Source organism: Carlito syrichta, unplaced genomic scaffold, assembly GCF_000164805.1.
Source record: "Carlito syrichta isolate Samal-C Ts95f unplaced genomic scaffold, Tarsius_syrichta-2.0.1 Scaffold304768, whole genome shotgun sequence".
Classification (NCBI taxonomy): Eukaryota; Metazoa; Chordata; class Mammalia; order Primates; family Tarsiidae; genus Carlito; species Carlito syrichta.
The window spans coordinates 304,557-330,532 of NW_007248864.1; the positions used below are offsets into that span (position 1 = coordinate 304,557).

The following is a 25,976-nucleotide window of genomic DNA, read 5'->3' on the forward strand; positions in this document are numbered from 1 at the left end:
CTTGTTCAATCTCCTATTCTTCTTATGTATGCCCTCTTACTTTTTGCAATTCTGGAGTTGCACTGTAGGTTGGGGGTGGTCCTTTTTGCAGTTTTGGGATTTACTTAAGAGGAGAGCTGTGATTCAAAATCTATCTGCAGGTCCTGGTATACGCCAACAGCTGTATGGATAATCTGAGACCCACTTCCCACTGCCTTGGAATCTGTTCGTGCAGTGGGGCTGTAGGTTTACTCCCTGAAATAAAATGAGGTTATCAGAGGGAAGAGAATGGAGCAGACAGTGGGGGGAAGAGGGGGGTTGATAGAGAGAGGAATAAGGGGGCAAACAGACGAATGTATCAACAAATGGAGAGAGAGACCTAAACTGAAACAGATAAAAACAATAGACTACAGCTACAGACTAACCAGCTCCCATACAAAAAGAAATTAAAACATACGATGATGCTAACATGCAAGCTAACCAATCACCTTATTGGTGTGATGTTACTCTATTCAAAGATATGGTTTACAGAGAGGAGAAAAGAAAAGTAAAGGAAGAGAAAAAAAGGAACAAAACAATAGGAACAGAATCAAGTCATTAAACTAACAGAACCAATCGAGCACACTCTGAGACTTTTCGTTTAAGTCCAACATCCTTTCTGCTCTGATTTCTAGCTGTCTTCTCAAGCTGGTAAATTAGTTCACAGTTAGAGTCAGTTTCCCCTGGCCTGCTGTGAAGGACAGTTCAGATCACCCTCAGTTCACCATTCAAATCTGGACTATGTCTCGTTTTCAAGCTTGTTTTTCCCATTTCGGTGTTGTTTCCTTGAATCACCAGGAGGTGGTGATATCTCAACTGCTCACCCCAGAGGGGGTGAAGTCTGACAGGAGCTGGGCAGAAGCCGGAGATGGGAGCCTGCCTCAAGGCACACGGGAGGAGACCCACGGCCGGTAGGACGTCACGGTGGCAGCCGAGGTGGCAGCGATCCCAGTAGATCTTGCCTGCAGGGTCTTCAAGGACTGAAGTTGTGGATCATCTCAGGTATGGGTGGTGCGATGCGCTATGGCTGCCATGGAGGCCCTGGTGGTGCCGGCAGCTGCTGTGTCTGCAGGTGCAGTGGCTGTCTAGACTACTGTGATGCCCCAGCCCTGGCACGGCCGAGCTCCGTGTGAAGAGCAGGCTGCTGACATTGGGATCTGCAGCCCCCGGCGAGCGAGCCAGAGACCCTCTGCATTCTCCTTTGCAGAGGGTCTCATAGACCAGGCTGCCCCATCACCATCTTGCCAGAAGTCCCCTATCTTATTTCTTAAGATATGGGCATTTAGGGTTCTGAATAAGAATTGGTTGCCAGATCCAATTTCCATATGGGTGTCTTGTGTTTTCTAAGATTTTTATAGTTTGAGGTTTTACATTTAGGTCTTTGATCCATTTAGAGTTAATTTTTGTGTATAATGAAAGGTAGGGGTCCTGTTTCAATCTTCTGCATGTGATCAGCCATTTACTGAATAGTTTCTCATCTCCCCAGTGGCTGTTGTTGGAGACTTTGTCAAAGATGAATTGGTTGAGAAATTGAGGTTTTGTTTCCAGAATCTTTATCCTGTTCCATTGGTCTATATACCTGTTCTTGTACCAATACAAGGCTGTTTTGATTACTATAGCCCTATAGTATTTGAAGTCTGGAAGGGTGATACCTACTGCTCTGTTTCTTTTGTTAAGAATTGTTTTGGCTATTCATGGTCGTTCATATCTGTAGGTATCTTTTAAGTCTGTTTGGTTAAGTGTCAAGTTTAGGTTCTGGATCTCCTTGTTGACTTTTTGCCTCTATGATCCATCTAGGGCTGTTAGTGGGGTATTCAAGTCCCCTGTTATAACAGTTGTAGAGTCAATGTCTATTTTTAGCTTACTTAGTAGTTGCTTTATAAATTCTGGTGCTCCTGTGTTGGGTGCATATATGTTTAGGATGGATATTTCTTGTTGATTGATTAATCTTTTATCATTATGTAGTGTACTTTTGCATCTTTTTAAATTGTTGAATGCTTAAAAGTTGTTTTGTCTGATATTAAGATAGTAACTCCTGCCTTCTCTTGTGATTCATTTGCCTGGAAACCATTTTCCATCCTTTAACTTTGAGTCTGTGTGTGTCCCTTATAGTGAGATGAGACTCCTGGATGCAGTAAATAATTGGGTCATGGTTTCTTATCCAGTTTGCCATTCTGTGTCTTTTCAGTGGTGCATTTAGTCCATTCAAATTCAGGCTGATCATTGAAATGTGATATGTGTTTTAAACAAAAAATTATAGGGTGTACTAAAATGCAAAAAAACCTCCACAGTTTGGAAAAAACAGAGCAAGCACCAGGTCTACACACATGTGGTAGTGATGTTGAAATTATCCATATGGAGATTTAAAACAACTATGATTCATATGCTAAAGATACTAATGGAAAAGTAGCATGCAAGAATAGATGGATAATATGAGTAAAGAGGTGGAAATTCTAAGAAAGAAATAAAAAATAAATGCTAGAGATAAAAATGCTGTAACAGAAATGAAGAATATTTTGATAGGTTCATTTATAGACTCGACAGAGTTGAGAGAAAAAAAACCTCTGAACCTGAGGATATGTCAATAAAAACTTCCAAAATGATAAAGCGAAGAGAAAAAAGACTGCAACAAGAAATAGAATATCCAAGAACTGTGGGAGAATGACAATAGGTGTAACATGTTTGCTAAGTATATCATAAAGAAAAGAAAAAGAGAAATGAACAGAAGCAATATTTGAAGTAATAACAACTGAGAATTTCATCAAATTATTGTCAGGTACCAAATCACAGGTCCAGGAACCTCAGAAGACACCATACAGTAAATGCCAAATACATATACATACACACACACATATACTACATCTAGACATATCATATTCAAACTAAAGTAAATCAAAGATGAAGAAAAAATCTTCAAAGAAGCGAGAGGAGGAAACACCTTAAGAAAAGAGATGCAAATATAAGAATTTTATCAAACTTCTCCTCAAGAAACCATTTGAGCAAGAAAGTGGCATGAAGTGTTTAAAGTGCTGAAAGAAAAATATCACCAACTTAGAATTCTGTATTCTGCAAAATTATCTTTCAATGTGAAGGAAAAAGAAAAGACTTTCTCCGGCAAACAAATAGTGCAAGGATTTGTTGTCAATAGACCTGTCTTGCAAGAAATATTAAAAGAAGTTCTTCAGAGGTAAGAAAAATGATATAGAGAAAAAACTTAGATATGCATGACGACAAAAAAAGCATTATAGAAAGAATAAATGAAGGTAAAGAAAGATAACTTCTATTTTTCTTATTCTTTACTAGTAACAGTTTGTTTAAACTAATAGCAATAATGCAGTCAATGATTATAGCTTATGTATAAGGGAAACGAATGATAGCAATGATAGAAAGCACAGGAGTGAGGCACTAGAAATATTTTGTTGTTATAAGGTACTGACACAACTCATGAAGCAGTATAGTATTATTTAAAAGTAGACTTGGACTAGTAGTAAATATATATTTTAAATCTTAGGACAACAACTACAATAAGTTTAAAAAAAGAAGTATAATTGATATGTTAAGAAACGAGAGAAAATGGAATGTTATAAAATATTCAGTAAAATTCACAAAAGGCATAAAAACAGTAGAAGATAAACATAGGAGCAAAGAACAAGGGCAAGAAATAGAAAATAGTAACAAATATAGTAGGCATTAATCCAGCTATAACAATAATCACTTTAAATGTCAGTGATCTAAATACATCAATGAAAAGACAGAGATTGTCAGAGTGGATTATAAAATAAGAACCAACTGTATATTGTTTACAAGAAACTCACTTTAAATATAAAGACATAAATGAATTGAAAATATAGGGATGGAGAAATACATACCATACTAACACTAGTTAAAACACTTGGGTTAAAGCGTAAGTCTCAAACTAAATTTTAAAATATTTTAAACTAAATTAAAATGAAAATGCAACATATCAAAAGTTGTGAGATGCAGTGAAATCAGGGCTTAGAGTAAAAATTATAGCATTTAACATGTATATATTTGAGTTGGGGGACTCCCTCAGTTATTTAGACTGGAGTGCAGTTGCACAATCATGGCTCACTGCAGCTTCAAATGCCTGTGCTCAGACTATCCTCTCACCTTAGCCCCCAAGTAGCTGGGACTACAAGCCTGTAACACCATACCCAGCTAATTTTGTTTTGTGTTTTTTTTTTTTTGAGTTGGAGTCTCACTCTGTCGCCCAGACTGGAGTGCAGTGGCCGCTCCTGGTCACCGCAGCCTCGACCTGCTGGGCTCCGGCGATCATTCCGCCTCAGCCTTCCGAGTAGCTGGAACTACAGGCATGCGCTACCACGCCCGGCTGATTTTTTGATTTATTGTAGAGATGAGGTCTCGCTGCCCAGGCGGGTCTCGAACCCGTGGGCTCAGGCAATCCACTCACCTCAGCCTCCCATAGGCGCGGGATTACAGGCTGAGTCACCGAACCCGGCACCCAGCTAATTTTGTTTGATTTTTTTTGTAGAGATAAGTTCTCACTATGTTGCCTAGGCTAGTGTCAAACTCCTGGGCTCAAGAAATCCTCCTGCCTTGGCCTCCCAAAGTGCTGGGATTACAAGCATGAGCCATTATGCTTGGCCTAATGTATATATTACAAAGAAGACAGATATAAAATTAATTATCTATGTTTCCTCCTTAGGAAACTAGAAAAAGTAGAGTCAATTAAATCCAAAATAAGCAGAAGAAAAGAAATTATAAAATTGGAGCATAAATGTATGAAATTGAAAACAGGAAATCAGAGAAAATCAACAATATCAAAAACTGGTTCTTTGGAAAGGTCACTACAATTGACAATCCTCTATTCAGGTTAATTAAAAAAAAGAGATGATATAAAGACCTAATATAGGAAATAAAAGAAGGGACATCACTACAGATTTCATGGACATAAAAGGACAATGAGGAAATGCTATGAATAATTCTCTGTCCACAAATTTGATAATTGAGATGAAACAGACCAATTTCTTGAAAAATACAGTCTTCCAAAAGTCACACAAATTGAAATAAACAATCTGAATAGGCCCATATCTCTTAAAACATTGAATCAATAATTATTACTCTTCCAGAACAGAAAGCACCTGTATTAGAAAGGTTCACTGGTTAATTCTACCAAACATTTAAGGAAGAAATTTTACCAATTATCTGCTATCTCTTCCAGAAGATAGAAGAACTATTTGCTAACTCATTCTGTGAAGTCTGCATTACCCTAATACCACAACTGGACAAATATACTACAAGAAAAGACAACTATTAACCCAATGTCTCTTGTAAACATAGATGCAAAGATTTTTGACAAAATATTAGCAAATCAGATTCAACAAAGTATAAAAAGAATTATACTCTATGACTAAGTAGGATTTATTCCAGTATAAAAGATTGGGTTGAACAATTGAAATCAATTAATTCAATGCATTGTGTCAACAATTTAAAAAGAGAGAATCACATTATCATATGAACAGATTCAGAGAAAGCATTTGACAAAATCCAACACTTGTTTATGATAAAAAGACATTCAGCAAGTTAAAAATAGGGAGAAACTTTCTCAACTTGATCAAGAACATCCACAAAAATCCTACAGCTGACATCATACTTAATAGTGAGAAACTAGCTATTCTGCTAAGATTAGGAACAAGGCAAGGATGTCCCCCTCACCACTTGTTGTATTTTATTTTATTTTTTTGTACTGGATGTCCTAGGCAATGCAGTAAGAGAATAAAAGAAAATAACAGGATTGGGAAGGAAGGAATAAAACTGTCTTTGCAAATGACAGATTATCTATGTAGAAAATCTAAAAAAAAAATAAAAAAACATCTTGGAACTAATATGTGATTATAGTAAAGTTGTAGGAGACAAAGTCAATACACAAAAGTCCATCAATTTCCTATACGCCAGTGAGGAACACAATAACCATTTACATTAGCATCCCTAGAAATGAAATACTTAAGCATAAACCTAACAAAATATGTACAAAATCCCACAACTCTAAAATAAAATTAAAAAAAATAAAAAATGCACAAAACCTATGTAAAAAAACTCAGAAGACTGTGATGAAAGAAATTAAAGGAGAACTAAATAAATGGAGAGATACTCTATATTCATGGATAGGAAAACTTCATGAACATTATCAAGATGTCATTTTTTTTTTTACAAATTGATCTATAGATTCAATGCAATACCATTCAAAATCCAACCAAGTTATTTTGTCGATATTGACAAGGTGATTGTGAAGTTTATTTGGAGAGGCAAAAGACCAGAATAACCAACACATACTGAATGAGGAAAACAAAGTCAAAGGACTGACACTACCTGACCGCAAGACTTACTATAAAGCTACCACAATCAAGACATTGTGGTAATAATGAAAGAACAGACAAATAGATCAATGGAACAGAGCAGAGAGTTCGGAAATAGATCCATACAAAACTAGTCAGCTGTCTTTCAATAAGGAGCAAAGGCAATAAAGTGGAGTAAAGGCAGCCTTTTCAACAAATCATTCTAGAACAACTGGATATCCACATGCAAAAACAATCTGGCAACTGATCTTACACCCTTCACCATAATTAACTCACAATGGTTCATAGACCTAAATGTAAAGTGCAAAACTATTAATATAAAAATCCTAGAATATAACATAAGATAAATTCTTGATGACCTTGGGTATGGCAATGACTTTTTTTTTTTGAGTTGGAGTCTTTAGATACAACACTAAAGGCCCAATCTATTCAAGAAAGTATTAATAAGTTGAACTTCTCTAAAATTAACAACTTCAGCTCTGTGAAAGACTATGTTAAGGAAATGAGAGGACAAGCCACAGAGTAGGAGAAAATATTTTCAAAAGACACATCTTAGAAGGGTACTATCCCAAACAGACAAAAAACTCTTAAATCTTAAGCAATAAGAAAACAAACAACCCAAATTAAAAATGAGCCAGACTTGAACAGATACCTCACCAGAAAAGATATACAAATAGCAAATATGAGGATGTACTCCAAGGATATGAGAAGATGCTCCACATCATATGTCTCCAGGGAAATGCAAATTAAAACAGCAGTGAGCTACTACTATACACTTATTAGAATGGTTAAAAACTGGAATACTAGCAATACCAAGCATTGGCAAGAATGTGGAGCAATAGGAACTCTCATTCATTACTGGTGGCAATACAAAATGGCCCAGCCACTTTGGAAGACAGTTTGGAAGTTGTTTTTTTTTTTTTTTAAACTAAACATACTCTTACCAGCAGGCATTCTCCTTGGTATTTACCTAAAGGAACTGACAACTTATGATCATATGAAAACCTTTACACAGATGTGTATAGCAGCTTTATTTATAATTGCCAAAACCTGGAAGTAACCAAGATATCCTTCAGTAGGTGAATAGATAAATAAACTGTGGTAAATTCGAATAATAGAATATTATTAATGTAATTAAAATAAATGAGCTATCAAGCTATTAAAAGATGTGGAGGAAACTTAAATTCATATTACTAAGTGAAATAAGCCCATATGAAAAGGATACATACCATATGATTCTAACTATATAACATTCTGGAAAAGACAAAACTATAGAGACAGTAAAAAGATTAGTGGCTGCCAGAGGTTGAGGGGAAGAAGGGATTAATAGGTGGAGCACAAAGGAATTTTAGGGTAGTGAAACTATTCTGAATTTTGTAATGGTGGACGTATGTTGTTATATATTTGTCTAAGCCCATAGAATGTATGACACCAAGAGTGAAACCAAATGTAAACTACAGATTTTGAATGGTAATGATATGTCAATGTAGGTGTATCAGTTATAACAAATGTCTCACTGTGGTGGGGGATGTTGCTAGTAGGGGAGGCCCTGTGTATGGGAAGCAGGGGGTATATGGAAACTCTCTACTTTATGCTCAATTTTGTTGTGAATCGAAAACTGCTCTAAAAGACACAGTATGTTTTTTTTTTTAATGTAGGAAACCCTGAATTGCCATTAATATTTTTTAGTCCTTAGGCTTAAGCAGCTGGATTTTTCTCAGATACAATGATTTTGTGAGCCACAAGGGGCCTCAAACCTGTCTCTCTAACTTTCTTATGGAGGAGGAAATGGGTCTCAGAAAGGGAAAGTGGCCCATGTAGAGTTGTATAACCGGTTTATGTAGTGACAGAATAGCAATCAGCTCTAGACGTGCTGCATTCCATACCACAGCTCTTTCTCACCACCACGAGGACTTTTATGTGCCCTGCATTGACCATGAGTGAATTCTGAAGTGATGTTTTTAATGTAATTTTTCCTCTATAGTTCTTTCTTTAAAAAACTTTTTACTTAGGCGTGGTGGCTCATATTTGTAATCCCAGCACTTTAGGAGGCGAGGTGGGAGGATTTCTTGAGCCCAGGGGTTCAAGACCAGCCTAAGCAACATAGGGAGACCCCATCTCTATTAAAAAAACAAAACAAAGCTTTTATTTTCAGATTATAAAAGTAATATGGGGTACATTAATGTTCCTAGCAAGTAAAAAGTAGAAACAATCCAAATATCCACCAACTGAAGAATGAATAAAGAAAATGTGGTATATCCCATACAATAAAATATTATTAAGCCATAAAAGGAAATGAAGTACTGATAAATGTTACAGCATGGATAAACCTCTAAAACATTATGCCAAGTCCAAGAAACCAAACACAAAAGGCCACACATGTGATTCTATATATGTGAACTATCCAGAGTAGGCAAATACATATAGACAGGGGCTGGGGGAAATAGGGAAATGGGGGGGTTATGATTAAAAGGTGTAGGATTTCTATTGAGAGTGATGGAAATGCTCTAAAATGGATTGTTGTGATAGTCGCACAACTCTGTGAATATACTAAAAGTATATTGAATTGTACAATTTAAATGGGTAGATTTTATGATATGTGAATTATTACTCAATACAGTTATTATTAAAAAAAATTGGCATTGTTCATTCCCTGTGATCATTTCTTTGTGATCTGTGTTTTCTTTGAAAGCATTTAGAATCTTCTCTTCAAGGTTATGCAGTTTCATGATGATGTTCCTTTATGTGTTTTTTCATTCATTAAAATGGCCAGTTGATTAGGTTTCAGATCCTGCATTTACCACTTACTAGCTGTGTCATCTTGAACAAATTGCTTAGCTTTTCTATGCTCCAATTTTCTTCCGTCAGCAAAATGTGGTTAATAATAACACCTCATAGAGTTGTTGAGAGGATTAAATGTGTTAGTTCATATAAAGTACCTTCAGCACTAATAACCACAGCATTTGCTGTTATTATTCTGTTAACCAAATATTAGACCTGAAAGGATCCCCTAAACTTCTAACAAATTTTTCCTTCCTTTTTTCATCACTTTGGTTTGTCCTTCCAGTTTTTCTTTTAAAAAACTCTGAGACCATTTTCTAGCTTTGTCTTCTAACCACTCTATTCCAGCTATTGTGTTTTTAATTTTTAAGAGATAGTTCTTATCCTAATCCTAAAATATTTGTTTTCTATAAACTTCCTACACTTATACACTTATGGTTTGAGTAGAATATTTTCTCTTATCTCTCTGAGGATACCAATGATAATATTTGAAAATGTTTTTCTGCCACCTGTATTGTCTGTTTCCTCAGAATTCTTTTGAATCTCTTGTTTGTGCTGTTGTATCTCTTTAGTACTGAGAATTTTCATCAAAAGCCTGATGATTATAAACCATTTCTTTATATGTAAGAATGAGATTGGAAGCTCTTTGCGTTCGGGTGGGGTTGTTCACCAGGATCCATCACTCTCAGATCACTGGCTGAAGAGCCAACTCTTTGTTAGGAACCCTCAAATGTTAGTATCACAGGATCTTTTCTCTAGACCCATTCCCCTATCCTAGAGAAGAGTCTTCTAAACTCTTGCCGAGGGAAGGATAGAATGTGGGATGGGAGAAATATCTGACTGCTGATATTCTGGGAACAGAATTGGGGAAAAGAGACTGAAGGTCCTAAGTAATCCACTTACCTACTTTTCTTCATTTTGGAGTCTGGGACCTATAGCAGGCTTTTCTTTGTGCTGTTGTTCCAGTCTCTAGCTTTTCCTATTTGTCACCAGAGAATACATTTCAGGTCTCTCGGATGTAGGACTTGGTTAAGAATAGTTGCCAGGCTATGAAGCTGGGGAAAGGGATCTGAGGGGTCCATTATTCTTATTGACTTTTAATCATCCTTTTTCTATTTGAACCCCGTGCTATATTCCTGTTTTCCTCTGTACCCCATGCCTTCGAACTTGGAAACACTCTAGATCCTATAGGGTAAGCTGTTTACCTTCTGCTCTCTGTCCCCCTCTGCAGACACTTGGGCTAGAGTGCGCTCTGCTCCCTCAAGTCAATTCCCTCTCTTAAAGCCACAATGTCTGTGAACTGTCTCTTCGGCTGTTATTTCTTCTCTTGTTTTATTTACCCTTGTGGGTATGATTATGTGTTTGTAATTACAAAAGCCACTTTATTTTTGTCTCTGATCCCTTTACATTTGTTCAGGTTAGATAATCTATCCTCTGCCTTTTGGTAAAAACTCAAATTGCTGTCTTAGTGATGCCCTGATCAGTGATTCCTTTGAGGGGCGGATACCTAATATCCTTTTTATTCCCTTAATACCATGTTCATGGGAATTTTGGGGGGGAGAGGAGAGAAGTGCAGTTGAATGGTCATATTTAACCATTCATTCCCACATTACTTTAAAAAATACATTAGATGAAGTGAAAGAAGCCAGATATATACCATAAAATGTATCCATTCCAAGTGTACAATTTAATGGTTTTTAGCAAACAGTAGTGCCACCATCACCATCTAATCCCAGAGCATTTTCATCAACACAAAAGAAATCTCGTAACTATTAGCAGCTACTCCCAACTCCTACCTGCCCAAATTCCCTTGCAACCACTAATCTACTTTCTGTTTGTGGATTTGCCTGTTCTGGACATTTCATATAAATGGCATCATACAATATGTGTCTGGCTTCGTTCATATAGCATAATGTTTTCAAGGTTCATCCGTGTTGTAGTAAGTATTAGTACTTCATTTCTTTTTAAGGTTAAGTGACATCCCATTAGATGGATATGTCCTACTTTGTTTATTCATTCATCAGTATGTGGAAATTTGGGTTGTTTGCACTTTTTGGCTATTATGAATGATGCTGCTATGAACATGTGCTTACATGTTTTTGTATACATGCATGCTTTCAGTGTTCTTCAGTATATACATAGAAATGAAAATACTGGGTAATATGGTAACTTTAACTAATAGAGAAAATGCTAAATTGTTTTCCATACCAGCTGCTCAAATTTTCCTTCCTACCAGCAATATACAAGAGTTCTAATATCTTCACATCTTTGCTGACACTTGTTTTTACCTTTTAAAGAATTACAGCCATCTTAGTGAGTGTAAAGTAGTGGGTATCTCATTTGATTTTGATGTATATTTTCCTAATGGCTAATGGTATTGTACTACTTTTCATCTGCTTATTAGCCATATGTTTATCTTCCTTGGGGAAATGTCTATTCACATTATTTGCTCATTTTTAATTGGGTGATTTATCTTTTTATTATTGAATTATAAGTATTTTTATCTATTCTATATACAAGTTCCATATCAAATACATTGGTAGCTATTTTCTCCCATTCTATCGGTTGTTTTTCAGTTCTTGATATTATTCTTAAAGGTGCAAAGGTTTCTAATATTGTTGAAGTCTCACTTATGTATTCATTATTTGGCCACTAGTGTCTTACGTGTCTTATTTAAGAAACTGTTGCCTAATTCAAGGTCATGAAGATTTATACCAAAGTTTTTTTTCTAAGAGCGTTAGTAACTTCTGAGTTTTAGCTCATATATTTGTGCCATTGAGCCATATGGAGTTAATGAATATGGTGTGAGTTAAGGGTCCAACTTTATTTTTTTGCTTGTGAATATCCAGGTGTCCTAGCACCATTTGTTAAAAAAAACTGCTCTTTCCCCATTAAGGTTTCTTGACACCCGTGTCAGCAATCATTTGACCATAAATATTTTTTTTTGAGTTGGGGTCTCACTGTCACCCAGGCTGGAGGGCAGTGGCCTGATCATGGCTCACTGAAGCCTCGACCTCGTAGGCTCAGGCAATCCTTCTGTCTCAGCCTCCTGAGTGGCCGGGACTACAGGCATGCACCACCATACTGAGCTAACGTCTTTTTTTTTTTTATTATTTTTGTTTTCTTTTTAGAGATGAGGACTTCCTGTGTTGCCTAGGCTGGTCTTGAACTCCTGGGTTCAAGCAATCCTCCCGCCTCGGCCTGCCAAAGTGCTGGGATTACCAGTGTGAGCCTATGCGCTTGGCCATAGATAATAGAAATAGAAATAGAATAGATAAAAGAAATAGAAAACATCTGTTTCTTAATGGAAAATGGTTTTCATCTTAAAACTCAATGCAAGTCAAACATGCCCATGTTAAATATTCAAGTGAAATATAGGCGGTCTCAAAAAATTCCTCCTCTGAACACTTTCTCTGGATGCTATTGGAGGTTTTGCTTTAGAAAAATGAAGGAATAAGCCAATAAAAAAAAAGACACAGTATAAGATTCAGAAAATAAAGACTAACTCCACGGGATGGAAAGCAGAAGTTTCCAGAAGACAATCATGTTCTAGGCCATGAGAATAACTAGCCTAAACTGTAGCAGAGGAACAGAAAGCGGTAGGAGGGCATTCTTCAGGGGTAATATGAAGCCAGTAGATTTTTAGATGGCTCATAATGTTTGGAAAAATTGTTAATAGATATTTTACAAAACTGCAGAATATCTGAGGAAAATAGCATTGGACGTATTGAAATTGCAAATAGTGAACTACTGAAATGGTTATTTACTTCAGAAAAAATCAAAGGACTAACACTAATATACTAAGACTAACAACAATATACTACTGGGCTTAGCAGTGAACAATAATTACATAGTCATAATTAAGTAGACCTGGCTAATGATTTAATAGAGAACCGTGGTAGGAGTGTTGAAGAAGTGATGGATCTGGGGGTGCAGTGGAGGAGGTATAAGAAAGTTAAATTTTATAAACCAGAAGAAGCAGCTAAAAATCATAGAAAATTATTGCTTCTTGGGAGAGTGATGCAGGGTGATGGGGTAACGAGTTGCTGTTATTTGCTACAAGCCAAGTTTCAGTATTATTTCATGTTTATGTGTGTTTGTTACTCTGAGAAAAAAAAATTGTTACTTGTTAACTCACAAGGAGCAGGAACTACAAAGAGACCACCACCTCATGATATGACCCATCTGCAAGCTTAGATTTCATCTTTGGATATCTGAAATTGGCTTCTATGCGGTGAAGTATGTGACAGAGAGGAAAGGGCCTTGAGCCTTCTAGATGCCAACCTCTGATGATGTGAATTAATGTGTGCAGGTGGCTTTCAACTGGCCAGCTAATTTCTGCAATATAGGAAATGACTATAATTTCTGTTTCTGCATCTGGCCTCAAAAGAGAAAGTGGCCCCAATTGCCTATTGAATTTATGGAGATGAGATCTCAAGTATCTTAGGATAATTGTTGGATGAAGGGATAGGCTTTGCCAGAAAAGCAATTTTAGTACTCTCCCCTCTCATAAAGTACTTTGAAATAATTTTTCTATTTTAATATTTTAAAGTACCATATCTTTAAAAAATCCTCATTCCCACTGTGACTGGCTTCTCTTTGTTAATGCATTTTAGTTTCCATCCTAGTCTACAAATTCACTAAAATAGGGTTCTATGTAGCTAGCTTCCTTTCTTAATTACCCTGATTTATAGTTATGTGTATGTCTTTCTACCTAAGGTCCCAGATACATCTCCTGTTCTTAATCATTGTGATAGGTTTCTGTGCCCCATTTTCTGTTTCTCGTCTATCTCTTTCACCTTTCTAAACCATATTTTAGTTGTTGTTTTGCTTCACATTCTCACATTTTTCTCTCCATTGTCCATTCATTTAAGAAGTATTCATCGAGCAGCTATAATATGCATTAAAATATGACACTCCCTGAGACACAGGCTCTTAACAGTCTAATTGAGGTGACATACAGATGATGAATAGAAATAGTAATTAACTGTAGTTGATGTAATGACAGAATTATTTCTATACATGATGAATGCTACAGGATTAAAAAATAAAGGTAATATGTACTCATTGTAGGAAATTGGCAAAGTACAGAAAGTATTATAAAAAGGATATGAAAATGAAGTCCGACTAGGTTGGAATCCTAACTCTGTCATTATTAGTGCTATAATCTTGGGCAAGTCGCTTAACCTCTCTGAGTTCTACTTTTTTTACCTATTAAATGGGAATAATAATATTAGAAAGTTAATTGGCTTACCACAGAGCCTAGTAAACATAAGTGGTAGTAGTTGCAGTTGTCATTACCACTGCCATCAGATTTTTGAAACATGATCTTTAAATGTTTTTTTTCCCCTTGCATTTATTTATTTCATGCTTCTTTATACATGGTCTAACATGTTTTTCTGTTTCCATTTTCCCCTAGGTTATGCTATATTTGTGGTGATTGTTAATGTCATTTCCCCTTTCTTTAATGCTTTCTCTAATTACTCCTCTTTATTTCTACCTGTGATTGTTATTTTCTTTAATTTTTTTTGACAAGTAGTCGGACAGGAAATAAATATTTACTGAGGTGCTGCCAATTACAGGTGCTATGTTAAGTCCCAGAGGGACTGGAAATAGAAGATGAAGAAATTCATTCTTTTTCAGTAAATTTGTTTATATAGGGAGCCAGCTCTGGCATAGGAATCATGAGACTTGGCTCTAGTCCCTAGTTTAGCCACTGTTCAGGTTGTGTGACCCCCTTCACTTTCTCATTTGTAAAAATTGGTACATGAATGCCTGCCCTGCATATGGTATCAGGTTATGAATCATAAATGTCAATGAGCTTTGTATATTAGACACATGGAAGAAATGACAAGTATGTAGGTTTAGAGAGAAATTGGTTCCTACTTTCTTTATTAGTGGGCAGCGCAGGCTGTTCTTATTGTTCTTATTTTTTATTTCTTCTTGAAGAAGACAAGTTTGATCCGTCTTACCTTCACTCATTTTATCAAGAATAGTTGAACCTCTGGTCAGAATTACCCTCATGCCAAACTGGTTTAATATACTAAACTAGCTAAATAGCTGATGTTATAAATATTGTTATTATAAAAGTGAAGTGTTGCCCTCTGTATAGACTAGCTGGAATCCACCGCCCACCACCAGCTTGTCCTCCATAGACAACTGGAACTCACTAGCCCTTGGCCTTGACTGACAAATTGATGTATTATTTAGGAGAGTCATTATTCTGAGACATTGTAAAAGCAGAAAGATACAGTAACATCATTATTTTCTTGGATTTTGTCAGGCTTTTTTTTTTTGAGTTGGAGTCTCACTCTGTCGCCCAGACTGGAGTGCAGTGGCCGCTCCCGGCCACCGCAGCCTCGCCTGCTGGGCTCTGGCGATTGTCAGGCTTTAAAATTAACTTTTTCCTCAAGATTTGATAAAATCAAATGAAACCTCTAAGTTACTTTTATCATCATAAAAATGTTTATATTCATATACCGTCTTAGATTTTGTTTTAAAAGACAGAAAATACAAAATGTTGGGAGACTATATGAAACAATAATAGCAAAGTTGATAATCATTGAAGGTGAGTGATTGGCCATGGCGATTTACTACTTGGTTGTTTGAAAATTGATGTAATGAAAAATAAAAATGAAAGAAAACTATATTCACTATTTGTTGCAGTTTGTGTCTACAGGCATTTTCATGTCCTAATTGGGAAATCCACAAAATCATGTAGAATTTTGAACTTTTTCAAGCATTTTAGATTTTTAACAATTTTGCTGAAAACCCTGTGAGAGGCATGATTGCCATGTTGTTGTTGTTATGCATTCAAGGAAACTTTATAGTCAAGTGACTTACCCAAGGTCACATAACTACTTAGCACTGGGGAATTGGACTACAGCTAGACTTTCTTTTTTTTGTTTTTGAATTGAGATTCAGTCTTTGGCCCAGTAGCACGATCATGGCTCACCACAGCCTCAACCTCCTGGGCTCAGGTGAGCTTTCCACTTCATCCTCTGAAGTGACTGGAATTGCAGGCATGCGCCACCACACCTAACTAATTATTTTTCAATTTTTATTTTTGTGGAGATGAGGTCTATGTTGTGCAGGCTGCCCTTGAACTCTTGGGCTGAAACAATTCTCTCGCCTCCACCTCCCAATGTGCTGGGATTACAGGTGTGAGCTACTACACCCAGCTACTGATAGGCTTCTTGACTGCTCTGCTAAAGTCCTTTTTGCACGAATATCAGAGGAAAAAAATAGTTTACAATTAAGCTTGAATAAGCCTCTTTTAATTACTGGGATATTTTGTTAATGAGATGCCAGCATTTAAAAAATATATAAAATTTTCTGTTCATGAGGGCCTGTTGACAAGTGAGAAGTTTTCATTTATCACACTAGACATTGTTTTAGGTGTTTTATACTTATTTAATTTTTCCCAAACCTCTGGATTTCGGTCTTGTCTTCTCCAACTTGCTAGATGTGGAACCTTGAGCAATTTATATACTTCTCAGCCTCGATTTCCTTATCTGTAAAAGAGGATAATAATACGTAACTGGGAATTTGGCAGAGCTAATCAGATAACATATATAAAGTGCCTAACACAGTGCCTGGACCATACCAAAATGATTAAAGAGATGATACTGAGAAATGAAAAATGGCAGGGAAGAGGATGCCTACAAGACATAGGAGAAAACACAAATTGTTTCGAGAAGTGTAAACTGCCTGCCTCCAAACTCTTCCTCCCTCTGCTGTGTTCTCACTATACATTATATGATAGTCACCTTGTTTTAATAACACAGGCATGATCATGTCAATTCCCCACTCAAAACACTTGAATGGCTTTCTATAAGCTCTCAACATTCCAGAATCTTTTTTGTCAGGATAAAAAAAGAAAAAAAACTTTTTAAAGTTTAATGCAACAGTTGAACTTTTGCAATTTTCTGTAGAGCAAAAGGACAGTGCTGTGTGAAACATATGCTAGTGATAATTTTACAATTCAATAAAGTAGGGAAGAGCAATTTAGTAAATGGTGATATCTAGAAATATATCCACATATATCATATTTTATATCAAAATTAATCCAGGGGGACAAAAATGAAAACAATGGAAAATGTGGATCAAACATTGAGGCCATAAAAATATGAATATTCAACCATGAAAAGGATTGAAATAATGCCTTTTGTGGCAACTTGGATGGAATTGGGGACAATCATTCTAAGTGAAATAATGCAGAAACAGAAAACCAAATGCCACATGTTCTCATTTATAAGTGAGAGCTAAACTAAGGAACTGCAAAGGCATTTAAAACGGTTTACTGGACGTTGAAGACTCAAGATGGGGAGAATGGAGGTGGGGGGTGGGGATGAAATATTCCTTATTTGGTACAATGTGCACAGTTGGGGGTAGAGGGTACAGTTAAAGCTACATTCTTTTTTTTTTTTGAGTTGGAGTCTCGCTCTGTTGCCCAGACTGGAGTGCAGTGGCCGCTCCTGGCCACCGCAGCCTTGACTCGCTGGGCTCCGTCGATCCTTCTACCTCAGCCTTCCAAGTAGCAGGAACTACAGGCGCGCGCTACCACGCCCGGCTGATTTTTGATTTTCATTGTAGAGATGAGGTCTCCCCGAGTTGCCCAGGTGGGTCTCAAACCCGCGGGCTCAGGCAATTCACTCACCTCAGCCTCCCAAAGGGCTGGAATTACAGGCTGAGCCACCGAGCCCGGCAAAGCTACACTCTTCTGCCACTATAAAATGCATCCATGTAACCAAAAATCACTTGTACTCCCCAAAGACATTGAAATAAAAATTAAAAAACTGAGAATATTGCACCTCTGTGTAGAGGATGTGCTAAACAATAGGAGAAAAATTATAAAAAACGATTAAAATATTTGGCTACATAAAATGAAAAACTTTTATGTGTCAAATATAATAAAAACAAAGAACAAGCTTGGAAAAATATTTTCCATAAATACGAGATTAAAAAAATAATGTCTTGAACATCTAAAGAGCACATACAAAATAATGAGAAAATTCAAACACTCTCAATGGGAAAATGACATTAACAAACAAGTCACAAAAGAGGAAATGTAAATGGGTAATAAACATATGAATAAATGTTCACCTGCACTAGCAATCGAAAATGCTAATGAAAACAAGAGCCCAATTTTCACCTATTAATTAGCTAAGATCTAAAAAGATAATACTCTATGTTAGCCTGGGTGCCATAAGAAAGGCGTTCATGGGAGGGTAAACTGATGCAATCTTCTTGAAAAGCATTTTGGCAATATGTTTCAGGAGCTAAAATATAGTCCTACTCTTAGACTTGTACAAACTGTTAATAGCAATAACTACCCAGGAAGGAAGCCAAAGTCTGGACAAAATTTATGCAAAGGGTTGCTTATTTATAATGACCAAATTGTCAGTTAACCTAGATGCTCAACAGTGTGGATGTGAGTAAATCAATTATCTCATAAATCTCAAAATAGAATATTAGGAAGTTATTAAAAATTGTGTCTATGTTGACTATGAAATATATTGGGAAACACATTGTATAATATTCAGAAATGTAAAGATGACATATCATTGTACATATATGTTCTCACCTGGGGAAAATATGTATATAAATGCATAGAAACAAAGGAAGAACTGTTAATGTGATATTCGGGGAGGTGAGATTATAGGTGCATACTTGATTATTAGTGGTCATTTTTTCTGTTATAAATTTTTGACAATGCCCATGCATTTTTCATTATTTTAAAAAAAGAGATATTTAGAACAAACCATGAAAAATGCTGCGACTACAAAATGCCCCCAAAACAATATTTAATCACATTTATTATTAGCGTGTCTGATGTCCAGCAGATGGAGCTGCATCCCTTAACATTCAGCATGTGTGCTGGAGATATAAAAACTATTGACACATTTTCATTTGTTTCATTTTGTTTGAAGGAAATCCCTTCTATCCTCCTAAAGGTTTTGTAAAGTATATGTTCTTTAAAAAAGGATTACATTTAAAATTGGCTTTGAGAATTTCAAGAAACCCCTTTGGGATAATTGGAGAAAGCCTGGGGTGTTGCCAAAAGCAGAACTATGCAATGGATTTCGGGAACTGGGTTACTTGAGAGATTAGCTGGAGTGTGGGGCCACACAGGGAGTCAGGGCAAAGTCAGAAAAGATAAACCAATGGTCCTGTTCGCTGGGTTTCATTTGTTGAGTAAAGACAGGGTAGAACATTGTATTTTAATGTGTAAGTACATAGGCTTATCATTTCAGCATAATTTCAGAATTGATGCTTTCATTAGTCCTCACCATATAGTTACGGTGATGATTAAAAACGTTAGCTTTGGAACTGATAAGATCCTCAATTCAAAGCCAAATTTCACAACCTCTTAGCTGTGTGACTTTGGGCAGGTCATTTCACCTCTCTGTGCCTTACTTTCCTCATCTATAAAATAAGAATAGTAATAAAACCTACTCATAGGGTCGTTGTGAGGGTAAAATGAAATAATGCAAAAGTGTTTGGCATAGTGCTTGGGATGTGGTAAGCACAAAGTAAATGTTAACCATTATTAGCATTCATTCATTCATTCAAAACATTTTGGTCCAGACTATGTGTCAGGCAGTGGACTTTGCACTGTTGAGAGAGAGAAAACAGACACAGTTCTGCCCTCTAGGAGTTTAGGAGAGGAACCATACCTAAGAAGCAGTGTGAAAGAGCTTGGAATCAAGATCTCTATGTTTCACTTTGACCCTGATTTATTTTTTAAAACCTCAGATAAATTACTTCATCTCCGTTTTGTTCTCAGTAAAACAAGGAGTTTGGACGAGGTGATCTCTAAAATATTGGGCAACTATGAGTCATTCTGTGAGTGTATTTCAAAGAACATTTCTGAATGAGATCAAATCAAAGTTATTATCTTTCAAATATATTCACATTATGCAGTCTCCTCTCAGGAGGTGCAAAATTCTCGCAATTAGGTAAAGGTCCAAGGGCAAACAGAATGATTACAGCAGAGGCTGGATAAGACACCCATCTTTGAGAGGCTAGAGAAGACAAAAATCAGTCTTCAAAAAATATATTGAAATAGTGTTGTATAAAAAATTGTTTATGGTTAGTCTAATTTCCAAAGAATACAATGGATTAAATTCCATTTCCACAAACTTCATGGGATATCAAAATTCCTTTGCTGTTTTTCAAATTGTGACAAAATTACAGTGCATATGCGTGCATGTTTGTGTGAATGTGCATATGTATAAGCGTGTTTGTGCCTGTGGGTGCAGTGACTTTTGCTCTCATTATTTTATTCACTTAAATCATTTATCAGCAAACTTTTTTTGTAAAGGACTAGATAGCAAATATTTTAGGCCATCTTTGTTGCATATTTTTCTTAGTATTTTTATAAAGATTTAATGGTGTAAAAGCCTTTCTTAGAGTCCAAGGCATACAAAAGTAGGCTGAGGATTAGATTTGGTCTGTGAGCCAGTTTGCTGGCCTCCATCTTAAACCAAATTTTCAGTCTCCTAGCTCTACTGGTTTGGTTTCATGGTATCTTCCCACCCCCACCCCATTCCACCTTATGCAGAACACAGGTCATTTTCTTGCCCTAGTCTCCTTTACTTGTTCTCATCTCACTGTGCACCCTCCCTGCTTCGCATATAATCCATTCACTCCAATTCCGGTGACACCTGGTGTACAGTGCAGCTCCAATAGAAAGCGCTACCCTGAACCAAAGTGGTAGTTGGTGGTCTGGTTCAAGAGATTGACTGCTCCATGGACAGGGACTCGTCAATTTATCTGTCCCATGAAGCAACTCATCAGGTTTCCTGGGCCCATTTCCTTAACAATGACAATGGCATTGACTTCACTTTCACCTAAAACCAGACTTCACTATTCAACAGATATCAGCTATGTGCTTGACATTGTAATGGGCTCTGGACACAGGAAAGAACAGGGTGAACATGACTGTGATGTTCACCATAGTGAAAGAAAAATATATGGAAGCACTTCTATGTGATAATACTAGAATATTGCAAGAAGTATGGGGTATTGTGGAAGTACAGTAAAAAGTATCTAATCCAGCTGTGGAGGTCAGGGGAGGTGGCTCCAAGAGGAAGTGACACTTCTTTCTAGGTAGGAACGATATGTGGAACCCTTTATTAGAGCTGGTTAGAGCAGCAGGGACCCTAATCTCCTAGCAAATGATCTTGAGCTCTGCTTAGAACTTTGATGATAATAATCCTGCCTAATCTGGCCTCATTCTCTTGGACTGAGCTCCTGGTTTAAGTTCTACTATCTAGGCTCCATTCCCCAGAAACACCATATTAAAACCTTCTTTCCCTGGCCATGTCCCCACATCTAGAACACTGACTCTAACCTAGTCCTGAAAGTCCAGCTCTTCCAGGTAAAGAATTTTTGCTAAAGTGACCTGAATTGAGTAGTCAATTGGCAAGAACAGCAATAATCAGCTTCCAATGATTAATAGTGATACCAGCAATTACTCTTTTTCAGATATTGGACATTTGCCTCTTTTTCAGTGAATTGGGTTAGTTATGAAGGGGCATTCAGATTTAAATGAATTTTTCTACACTCCATATTTTAGGTTTAAATTCTGAATCTTCAAGAAAAAATTGATCAGAAAAGGTCCTCTTACTCGTCATTAACTGCAAAATGAATATAAAGGATCTCCTCCTTTTGTGCCCCCCCCACCTCCATGCAGGGGCTTCTTGGGAGGTATGTAAGTCTATTCATATGTTAATTCCATAGAGCCCTCAATCTTTTCACACAGATCCTGTACAATGAGGGGGGAGTCTGCATATTTCAAAAGAGCAGCATATGCTCCTTAAGGTGAACGTGCAATATAACACTGCAGGGGAAATACAGTGTATTATTCTTTGCCCCTTTGCAGAGAGAGTTTACAAGCAACATTTGGAAATGGATGGCATTTTTCTGTATAGAGACTGAATTTGACAATTAACTATGTTTTTTTTTTTAATTAAGATGCTCAGGTCTTCTAAACTATTTTATTTTTTATGTAAATTAAAGAAATGAGAAAATAAAATTTTAATTCCTGGAGAAGCACCATAAGTGTCTTTCCCTGAAACTGTTTAACTGTTCTTTTGAAAATGAATTCTCCTCAGGAAAAAATTCTGAGTTGGCAGGAAGGTGGACAATGTATATAATTTAATATCTGAAATCTCTGTCTTGTTTTCTTTTTTCATTCTTAAGCCTAATGCATCTTATCACAAGAATGCTTAATGTTTAGGTTATAATTTCAGAGACGCAAATGATTCATTAGTCGAGTATTTGATAATCACATTTCAAAAAACTTCTGATAGACATTAATTGCTTCTTCTAGAATTATATTCTAGTGCTCAGTAATGACAAACACTATGTATTAATTTCACATGTATTAGAAATAATGATTAAAGTAAAACCTATTTGATGTAATGACCATTAGTTCAGAGCAGTTGAACAATGTTTCATGGCTTAAGATGAATAATAATGGCCCATTTTTCATCAGACAGATGTTCCATCTTAATGTAAAAAGAAGTTACGTCATTGAAATAGAAAATGTGAAAGAATTAGAATATACTATATCACTAAGCTTGATTAGCCAAACTGAACAATTAATGTCTGAAAAGCATTAGCATTTGTAATGCATGATGAGCTGTTTTTTTTTAAAATCATATTTTCTATAGGATCAATTTTGGAGAACGTTTTACACAAAATTTAAAAATTAGAGAAGAAATCTAAAATAGCATGGTTCAGGTTTGCGAGGACTATGAAATGCTGCAATGTCAAACTACAATATTCAAAAAAATAAAAAATAAGCAACTGTTAACAGCAGTTGTCCCCTGGGACAAGAGTGGCAGAGAGACCATTTTTCTAGACTTGCTTTTCACTTCCTTTTTTTTTTTTACCGTCTACATTGTGTACTATATGCATACATTACCTATTTTGACATTTCATTATAAACAGCAATAACCACAACTCATAACTATATATTGAAGTGGAGAGACAGCATTAAAAGCTACCAACACAAGCTTTAGAGCCACAACACACACACACACACACACACACACACACACACACACACACACACACGGGTTCATTTTTCAATTCTGCCTCTTTATAGTTATGAGGCTGCAAACAGGTTGCTTACTTTTTCTAAAGTAAAACAATCTACCCCATAGTTAGGTAGACCTATATTATTTTTCTTTTCTCTTACTTGCAAACATTTCACTTCTAATTAGTCACAATGCTGGAATCAGAACCCAGATCCCATGACTCCTGGTCTAGTGCTCTTTAGAAGATCTTTTACATAAAAATCTCTGCCAGCCAAGTTGGCTGCATTTGATCCTGTTGAATGCCCTGACCTTGTCAAGAAGACTGACTGTACTGAGAACTTCATTTTAAATACAAAGGGAAAAATTGCAAGAGTGCTTCCTAGGCAAGCCCTAGTGCATCCTAGTCAAAGCTTCAGCAATCCAGTGGTCACCATAGCCTCGCTTATTATACCAAGGACAAGAGTTTTGAGAGAGCAATTCTCCATGTGTTCTGTAGCTGTGCTGGTCAAAAGTGGTTTTCTTAAGTTAAGAATCACACAAAACACCCTTTTTTGATTGTCTATCAATTTTTCAGTGATTTTCAAAACTTACCACAAAGTAATTTGAATTGTCCAGTGTTTTCAGTGTCCATTGGGAACAAAATACCCTAGTCACTTTGTCACTTTACTACGTAATTATCAATGAGGAGAACAGGTGACCTTAAAACAGATTGTTGAAATATGAAAATTCTGAAACAGGTGCCAGAGTCTAAGAAACCTTTCCCAAGGTCAAATGTTAAGATTGTCAGATAAATCATTCTTATTCCTAGACTTGCTGGTCAGTGGGCCAGCCAGGCAGGCTAGGTCTAAGGAGACATTTTTTGGTGCAGCTGCCACTAAGACAGGTCCTTAGTAGGCCAGGAGGGGGCAGCAGAGAGCTGGTCTAGCTTTGAGTCAGGTGAATCCAGGGGTGAGGTGAGTAAAATGAACACCCCTGAGCTGAGGGGTATGGGATTGTTTGCCAAATGCGTAGAAAGGATGCTAAGACAGTAAGATGCCTAGTGAGGGGATTGCCAAGTCAGGAGGGAGACAATCACAGAGGAGGCACCTTCGTGAGAGCAAATTCACCACTCTATTGTCAGGGCCCACTCAGTTTAAAGGAGTGCCTATGAGTCTGGCTTTAGAGTCAGACAAGCCTTGGCATGCACCTAGGCTCTGGCTTGGAAAGGTTAAAATCCTTGAGCTTCAGTTTCCTCATGTATAAAAGGGGAAGTTATACATGTATAATAGTACTTACTTTATATGGTTGTTATGAAATACTTTTGGCATATACCAAATAATCAATTCTTTGGCATATGCCAGAAGTATTTCATAAAGGGACTGGCAGTAGCGGGACACTGCCAGGTTTCTAAACCAGGTGAAGTGAGGACCAGTGGGAGACCCAAGTTTCACCTGTACATTGACCACTTATGTACCTAATCCTGACTTATACCCCACATCTAAAGAAAAACTAGTTAATAATAACTACCTGTTTTTTTTTTGTTTTTTTTTTTTTGGTAAAGATGGGGGCCTCACTTTGTTGTCTAGGATGGCCTCAAACTCATGTCTTCAAGCAATTCTCCCACCTCAGTCTCCGAAAGAACTAGGAATACACACATGAGGCACTGTACCTGGCCTTCTGCCTGTTGTTAAAAGACGCAAACTTGATGAAATGAGATTCTGAGGGGCCACTAGTGGAACCAAACATCAGGGCAATAGAATCATACTGCTCACTTGCCCCTCTTCCTGGTGTTTTTCTGATGATTTTGAAGTCTGCAAATAAATCACCCTATTAAAAACTTAAAACATATAAATATTCACATAGTTTCAAATATTTGTGTCCAAACACCATCTCTCAGACTGTTGTTTGCACCCGGAATTGGCACAAGAACTCTGCTGAACCTTGGTTTGGGTTGGGCTTGATGGGAAGCCCATCAACGCTTCAGAGCTGTCCCTCAGATCACAGTGGGAGTGCCTCTGAGTTTTCTTTCGATGTCTCCCACCCAAAGCTTCTTTCAAAGTAAAGCCACTCCTGAATTGGATAACAAAATCAAAATAGTACACAGCAGAGTGAAAGCTCTGGGCACAATGGTGAAGGAGTGGGTTATAGAGGGTGGGAAGGAAAGGTGAAAGAGGGAAGCTGGAATCACTGAAGTGAATCTGGCTGACCAACCAGTTTTCCTCAAGGCTGCCCCAAATCCAAAACTCTGTATATATATTCAAGAACTTTCTTTTCAAAGTTTCCAAGTTAAAAAAAAGTTAAAGAGTGGTTATCTGTGCTTGAATAAGATTTTAAAGGAGAACTTTAGTAGAAGAATAAAAATGATGACCCAACCTAGAATTAGAGTATCCTTAAGGAAAAGCACTAAAAAAGACCAATGGGAAGAAAAATTGGAAACTTTTGAATGGAAAAAACTTCCTGAGCAGACAGACCTCTTACAGATGTCTGGGACTTGTATTTGAGGAGCTATGAGAATTTTTTTTTTCCTTCAAGCATATCAGTACAAAGTTGTGGGACTTTTTTTTTTTTATAGGAGTTGGTTATCTGCAGAGTCAGGGAGGGTGTGGAACCCTACTAGAAAGTTCTCGTGCTGGGCTCGGTGGCTCAGCCTGTAATCCTGTGCTTTGGGAGGCCGAGGTGAGTGGATTGCCTGAGCCCACGGGTTCGAGACATGCCTGGGCAACTTGGCGAGACCTCATCTCTACAATAAATAAAAAATTAGCTGGGTGTGGTAGTGTGCACCTGTAGTTCCAGCTACTTGGAAGGCTGA

At 36.9% G+C, this 25,976-nt stretch overlaps 1 protein-coding gene across 1 annotated transcript in view; it reads left to right on the forward strand.

Moving 5' to 3' along the window:
- The first annotated feature begins 1,041 nt into the window (after positions 1-1,041).
- LOC103263215 (UPF0472 protein C16orf72) overlaps positions 1,042-25,976 on the forward strand; it is a 64,262-nt gene continuing 39,327 nt past the window's right edge. The window contains exon 1 of the mRNA XM_008060897.2: positions 1,042-1,090. Within this exon, the coding sequence (XP_008059088.2) occupies positions 1,042-1,090 (49 nt within the window). The remainder of the gene's footprint in view (positions 1,091-25,976) is intronic.